Genomic DNA, 6812 nt, shown 5'->3' with positions numbered 1-6812 from the left:
AGGCAGATAGAGTCCTCCACATGGCTAACCTCTGACATCAGCGTTTCCTTGCCTCTCTCCTGCCACCACTGTGCCGCCAGTTTCTCCCCAGCGACTCGAGGCAAGACCCCACCGCCCAGATACACTTAAAACACACTCTTACCATATCGCTCCCACCATTAACCGCTCTTTTTCTCCTCCCCGCCCCTCATTGTTGTATTTTTACTGAGGCAGTGAGCTCAGGCTATTTGTGGGCTATTATGACAGCCACATGTAAACACTCATCACTCTCACTGGCGTCTGCCAAAGCCTGCTGAGTGGGCCCAGGTCACTGCAACAATAGTGAACTGTACAGTGCTGGAATTGTTCACTTTTACTAAATGGGATTGTTAAGCAGTTGTTTTTCTTTTATCAGACTGTAGCCCAACTTAAACTGTCCTGTGGGTTTGACTGTTTCCAGCTGCATGGGACAACAAGTTTGAGTTTATGTTGTTATTAATGACGTACACTCAGCTGCCACTTTATTAGTTATGCCTAGCTGAAAGTAGGATTTATTGTGAAATCTAAAATTGAAATGTTGTGCAACCGTGACTGTTAAAAAAAGTTGTCCAGGTTTAGATATTATTTTCACATTTTATTGCACTCCTTTTGACAATCATCATTTCATAACATTATAATAAGGAACAAATGCACTCTTGATCAGTATCATATCATGGGTGAGCACCACAGCTGAGCACCATTGTCAATCTTTTTTATACTGAGCACTACTTGGATCAAATAATAGCTTTCAAAAGATCTCAAAAAAATGCCAGGTAAGATTGGTATTGCATTTGCATCACTTCATTGCTACAAAGTTTCACACATTCACAGGATTGAAATTAATTTTCATACACCTTCTGATGACTGACAGCAACCTGGCTCTATTTGTATAATGTTGATGCAGTTACACCTGAAAGATTATGGCTCACAGTTTGAATTATTTGCAAATATTTTCAACCCCAGTCTGATTTGCATTAGTCCAAATCAGTAACTTCATTAGGCAGTGAACAGCTATACTCCGAGAACTATCCATCTGGTCTCCTCCAACCTTTGGATTTCACACTTCTCTCTCCAACTGCTTGATGTCAAAGGTCATCAGAACAGCCATGTCACTGGACTCCCCCGAGGATGCAGCCAGTTTCAGTTGTTGGAGACCGTTTCCACTGAAAACCTCACCCTCCCAGACTCTGCTCTTGTTCAGTTTCAGATCAGTTCTTGTCTCTCCCACCACACTCACCCTCTGGGCCCCGGGGACCCTCACCCTGAAGCGGACCCAGGAGAGGGGCTCCAGCAGGCCCACACGAGGCTCAAAGAGCACACAGCCTCTCCTCCAGGCTGAATAGACGCAGGGGAACGGAAGCCCCGGCTGATCACAGCTGTTCCTCAAAACAAAGTCACACATGGGGTTGAAATCTCCACCGGGGGCGAGCCTGGCATACAGGCCCAGCCGGTACACCCCAGCATCAGGTAGGCTGACACTCACCGTCACCTTGCTGTCTGTGTATGTGCAGAAGAGGTGGCGTGAGAGCGGAATAGCTCCTGTTTTGTTCTCTTCTCTGCTGAGCACAGTGTGAAGCTCAAGGTCCCGCTGGTTGTGGAAGGTGATGTTACACTTGCCTTGCTGCGTGCTCACCAGTGCTGTTGTATGGCTGAATTTGGACAGCCCCGCCTCCGATGTGCGGGTCCCTGGACCGCACACTGAGCCCAAGTTAGGAGGGAAGAGCTCATCCAGCCCCACCACCTTCCCTTTGCAGTGCAAGAGGAAGTTTGCAGCATTCTGGAACTTGACTTCTGTTTTCTCATAGTCCCTCACAAACACTGACAGGCGGTAGAAGCCACGCGAGGGGCACAGGACATGGCAGGTCAGAACATCCGATTGAATCTGAGTAGCTAGGCAGCGCTTGGCTACAACAGCCTCCAGCTCCGGGTGGACCAGTTCACACAGTACCATCAGAGGCCTGGATGTCTTCAACGTTAACTCAAAGACACCGTCTTCCACCTCAGCAACCTCGCTGCCCTGGCTGCTACCTGTGATGCCCAGAGATCCTGCCACAGGCTGCAGGCCCCAAGACAAAAAGGGGTTCTCTGGGATCTCCTCCATGGCTCGGGGCGTCTGGCACTCGACTGTGAAAGAGCAGACCCAGATCAGAGGTGTGTTGGCTGCTTCAGGTCTGGCAAACACCTTCACGTCATATGTGCCGCTTGCAGGAGGCAGGAGCTGCAACTTCATGCTACGATGGGAGACCGTTAAGAGGCCAAAAGAGGAATTGTTGGACTCTTTCTGCTCTGAAGATCCACAATGGAGAAGATCCTGGTGTTGTGTAATCTCATAGGTAAAAGTGGTAGGTCTGGAGAAGCCAAGGGACACATTTGCCTCGCCTTCATCTATAGAGGAAATCAAAAGAGGTTTTTAAAAATAGTTTTAACTTGATACATCTGCACCCCCTTATAAAATCAACAAAACTGAGGGTGGACCTGTGACGATGTGAAAGTGATGAGGCTGAATCAGCCTGAGCCCCATGGTGAAGAAGGCTGAAGTCTTGAAGACCCTCCTCTCAAACTCCTCCAGGGGGATCGGTGAGTCCAGGAGTTGCCATTTCTCCTCATCTGGGAAGTGTGAATCTATGAACTCCTCTGGGTCCGTTAGGAAGTAGAAATCATCGAACCTTGGAGGCAACAGATGGAGAGAGCAGACTGGTTTGAGACTCAACTCGCTGCTGGTTTTGGGTGCATGAAAATAAACAAAAGACCAAAGTGGCAAACTTGTCACGACTACAGTGATGTGGTGTTTTTATAGACTTGTTTGAAATGAAAAGCAGCTAATGGCTCAAATTCGACTTCAAATCATCACCAGTTTGGACTCATTTCACACAACAGTTTCTTGAATAATCACTGGAAGATGAATATGGTGGAATCCATCCTCCTTTTTCAAACCTTTTGACAAAGCATTCGTGTTCCATATCTACTCGGCCTGCTCCCCAACAGGCGTCCAATAGGAACCACTGTCCTCCTAGAAGCACAGCGTTCCACAGGTGATCAGATTTCACATTCTTGAGGCTCTGAGCCTGACGGTACCCGATGCCCTTGCTGTGGCCCGGAACTTCTTGGCACTCAATGCCCACCTCTCTGTAAATACAAACCAAACAGAGCATGTTCACTGCCTTTTGTTTCATATCCCATGTCCTTAAACTCAAGTTCAAGGTTGTTGTTTTCGCAGTGGGTCTTCAATTGATTTAGTGCACATTATTTATACTGGAAGTGTCTAGCTGGAACTCATAGGGGATCAAGGATGCAGTGTGCAGCACAATACTGAATAAATGAATGGAAGAATTGGAGTAGAATAGAGTGTGTACTGACATCTAGATTAATGGAAAAACCCAGAGAAAATGCATCTCAAGATGGAATCATTCACATCATGCTGTATGTTTTTCTCTGTATAGATTAAGTTTGTGTGAATAAGAGCCTTAACACACAGTAACAAGAGTCTTCAGAGAATTCTGGATGAATGCTGTGGGAGATGTGGCAGGGGTCAGTTGTAGCGGTGACCACATACTGCACATGGCAAACACACAAACTCATTGGTTTGGTTGTCTGGCTCACTAAAATGAAACTTTATTCCAAATGTAGCTGACAGTGAACCCACTGCATTCTACCTGCTCAGCAGACAGACAGAGTTAGCAGCTAGCTAGTAAACCTAGTGGAGCATTTAGCAGCTTTAGAGCTAAATGTTTGCCTGAGCTGTTGGTTGAACACCTAAATAGAGTTAAACAAAAGGTAAATATCAGGCTTATATTTGTTTTGCTGTGTCTACCTGCACATTTCTGTACAGAGGTTGGAGTAGCCGCAGCACACACCCCGACCGGCCGCTATCACCTCCTCTGGGGAGCTCAACTTCTCTGAGCGGCCAAGGTACCCGTTCACGTCGTACTCTATGAAGACAACAATGCTTTTATTTCAAAAATAAGGTAAAAATATGACATCTGCTCTTTAACACAAATAGAAAAAATCCATACTTGCAAATTACAGAATGGTAGGATTTATATGTAAGTATATATAGACCAGTAAACCCACCAATGTTGTGGCACAGCCAGACCCAGATGGCACGAAGCCTCTCCAGCTCATTTCTGGCCCCTTGTGTGATGCTCTTTACTATTGTCTTCACATCATACACACACTTCTCCTTAAGCTGCAACACAGACACACACTCATTAAAGATATTCTTTGTTGGATATTACAGTTTTTCTACAGGTTCAAAGTATCCAAAGATGTCTTCGTATTTTCACATTCAGCCAGCATCAAAAACTTTATGTAAGCCTCTGCTGCAGTTTACCATCTCACATCATCCTATTTGCCAGTATTTTTCAGTGTCATTCAGTGTATTGAACAAACCAGGTTGCGATCCATGCTCAAGGATGTGAGTGCTACCTGAGAGCTGTAGTATTTGTTCTGGTTTTATTGCAGCAGATGAGCAGATGTTATCATCCCTCAGTGCTTTTCCTGAATAGCTCAGGAACACACTGACCCATGTCTGTTGTGGTTTTGTTTTTGTTTCTCTTATTTGGCTGCGGTTCTGTTATCCCGCTGCAGATGGAGTGACTGGCTATAAATTGGTAGTCCTGTGTAGTTTAGCAGGTGAAGCATGGATTGGTGTTAGTCACTGTTGAGAGTAAAGATTCTGTTTTACCGATAAGAACTAGATAGCAGGTAAAATTTAGCTTTGCAGGCAAATGTTAGCCTTCTCATCCTGTGTCATACAGGAATGTGCGATGTAAATGCTCTCACCTCTGCTCCTGCCCTGATAACATGGGCGTCAACCCTATGGAAGACTTCAGAGTTAATGAAAAGGTCCTTTCGACGCTTCCTCTTCCCTGTGACTCCAGCACATGGCGTCACCTTTTGTCCCAGGTGTGCTTTTGGTTTCAGGTGCCTCTGTTCTTCCACCTCCTTCCTCACGGCACTCTTCTTCACCACAGTGATGGTCCTGGCTGCACTCTCAGACGACAGTTGTCTTTTTGCCACAGGACGTTGATCCTCGCTCTCTACCGTAAACTTCTCAAACACACCTCGCCTGGAGAGCACAGCACTCTGGGAGGCTTCAGCACAGACCAAGACCTGGGCAACTGCCATGTCTCCCCCAGGAGAAGGCTTTGGACTCTCCTGGGCCTGGTTTTCTTTATGCACTAGAGCCCCTATAACTGGAACAGGGTTTGGTTCACTTAATATTGGATTCTCCTGGAGGTCATAAAGCCCCAGGGCCTTCACCTGTACGCCTCCCTTCTGGGTCACCTCATCTTGCCGGGAAAGGCCCACAGCACAGGAGACGGGGAAGGAGAACTTCTGGATTGCAACTTCAGCTGACATTATGCTGGAAGCATGGTGTCCTAACAAGAGAGAAGACAGATACTATTCAAAAGACAGTAGCCATTTTATTCTTTCTACTATTCTTAGCTTAATCCTGTGAGCAGGTAAGACTTCAGTACTTTGTTAAACAGCTTAAAATGAGACACACAGCTCCTGTGGGAACCCATCATGAAAAAGATCCATAGCACGATTGCACATGCTGCACAGTGAAGCAGACAGTATATTCTATACAGTACACTGTGTAAGACAGTGATGAATTGGCAATTATATCATGTCTATTCATGACCATAAATGAATGCAAAGGTTGGAATCATTAGTCACTGTCACAGCTAGCAGCGCAAAGAAAGTCAAAGCTTTCACCAGATTAGTATGACCTTATAACTTCCTGTATGTGATGAACCTGCAGATTGATGAACATATTTAACATGTCTTCAAAATAAGCAACATATGTGAACACATTAGTGAACATATTTTGACTTGTGAAAACTTGCTTGTTTTTCTGAAGGAGCAGCAGGTTGGCACTAACTGTCCTTCAACCAGGTGACCCAGGCTGAAGCCCTGCATTGGCAAGTATTCGCCCAGATCAAGTGTCCTTCAGCAGACCACTAAGTCTTATCAGCTCTGTGGGCACCGTGCTGCAGCTGACCCTGACCTCTGACCTTCCTAGAGTGCGACTAAAGTGAAGCCCCTGAAGGATATTGAAAGGTATTCCCCCTCATGTTGGAGTAAATCCAAACCAAGTGATGAAATAACAGCATGGCGATAAGAAATGCGATTTTCATAGAATAATGCTCATTTTCCTGAAAAAAAAAAAAAAAACATACTGCATTTTTACCTTTCTGCATCACGATACTTCCTTCAGTGTTTATGATAATTCTACACACTCAAATGCTGATTTATGTCTGATTTACAGTCACAAAAGAGAAGGTGGGTAAAGCCAGTCTAGGTAGGTTTAACTGTCGCTACATCCCCAAAAGTCACGGCTTTTACTTACCCTGAGAGAGGATTTAAAATGCCTGCTGGATGTTTGCTGGAGTGTCGGGCAGAGATGTTTCCACTGTGTGTTCTCAGTGGTCCCCACTTGCAGGGGGAGGCTTATATACTCTCCCAGTGGCCTGCCAGGACAGGCCCCAGAATAACAGACCTAAAAATACTACAAAGCAGTTAAGACCAGCCAATAGAGTAAGCCCCAACTGAGGAGTGTGACGTCTGTGTGTGTGTATTTGTAAGTGTGTGTGTGTGTGACTGTGTGTAGCTTGCAGATGTATGCTCTGATGTGCTTGCGTGTGCTCTGTACATGCATTTGCTAATCAGTGCATAGAGACCGCAGCATATCTGGGAGCACGAGCGAGTGTGAATTCGTGAATATGTGTGTGTCAGGTGGTGCATGTTGGCATGTGTCCATATGTATTGTGAATGCGTGCGTTTGTATG

General features: G+C 45.7%; 1 protein-coding gene across 1 annotated transcript; it reads right to left on the bottom strand.

Moving 5' to 3' along the window:
* Positions 1 to 598: 598 nt before the first annotated feature.
* On the bottom strand, positions 599 to 6480 carry ky (kyphoscoliosis peptidase). The gene is made up of 7 exons (XM_018685512.2): positions 6374 to 6480; positions 4801 to 5399; positions 4090 to 4204; positions 3830 to 3947; positions 2953 to 3144; positions 2494 to 2684; positions 599 to 2403 (listed from the first exon to the last, which is right to left on the bottom strand). The coding sequence occupies exons 2-7, from the start codon at positions 5377 to 5379 to the stop codon at positions 1076 to 1078; spliced, it is 2523 nt and encodes an 840-aa protein (XP_018541028.1). The 5' UTR covers positions 5380 to 5399; positions 6374 to 6480; the 3' UTR covers positions 599 to 1075.
* Between the last annotated feature and the right edge of the window lie 332 nt (positions 6481 to 6812).

This window comes from Lates calcarifer, linkage group LG19 (assembly GCF_001640805.2).
Source record: "Lates calcarifer isolate ASB-BC8 linkage group LG19, TLL_Latcal_v3, whole genome shotgun sequence".
Lineage (NCBI taxonomy): Eukaryota > Metazoa > Chordata > Actinopteri > Centropomidae > Lates > Lates calcarifer.
This window is presented reverse-complemented; position numbering and strand designations above follow the sequence as displayed.

Excerpts from the sequence above, each read along its gene's own strand:
- ky (XM_018685512.2), bottom strand. The coding sequence starts at position 5,379 with ATGTCAGCTGAAGTTGCAATCCAGAAGTTCTCCTTCCCCGTCTCCTGT. Across the intron at positions 4,205-4,800 it reads TTATCAGGGCAGGAGCAGAG|CTTAAGGAGAAGTGTGTGTA; the intron begins GTGAGAGCATTT and ends TCTGTGTTGCAG. Across the intron at positions 3,948-4,089 it reads CTGGCTGTGCCACAACATTG|AGTACGACGTGAACGGGTAC; the intron begins GTGGGTTTACTG and ends TTGTCTTCATAG.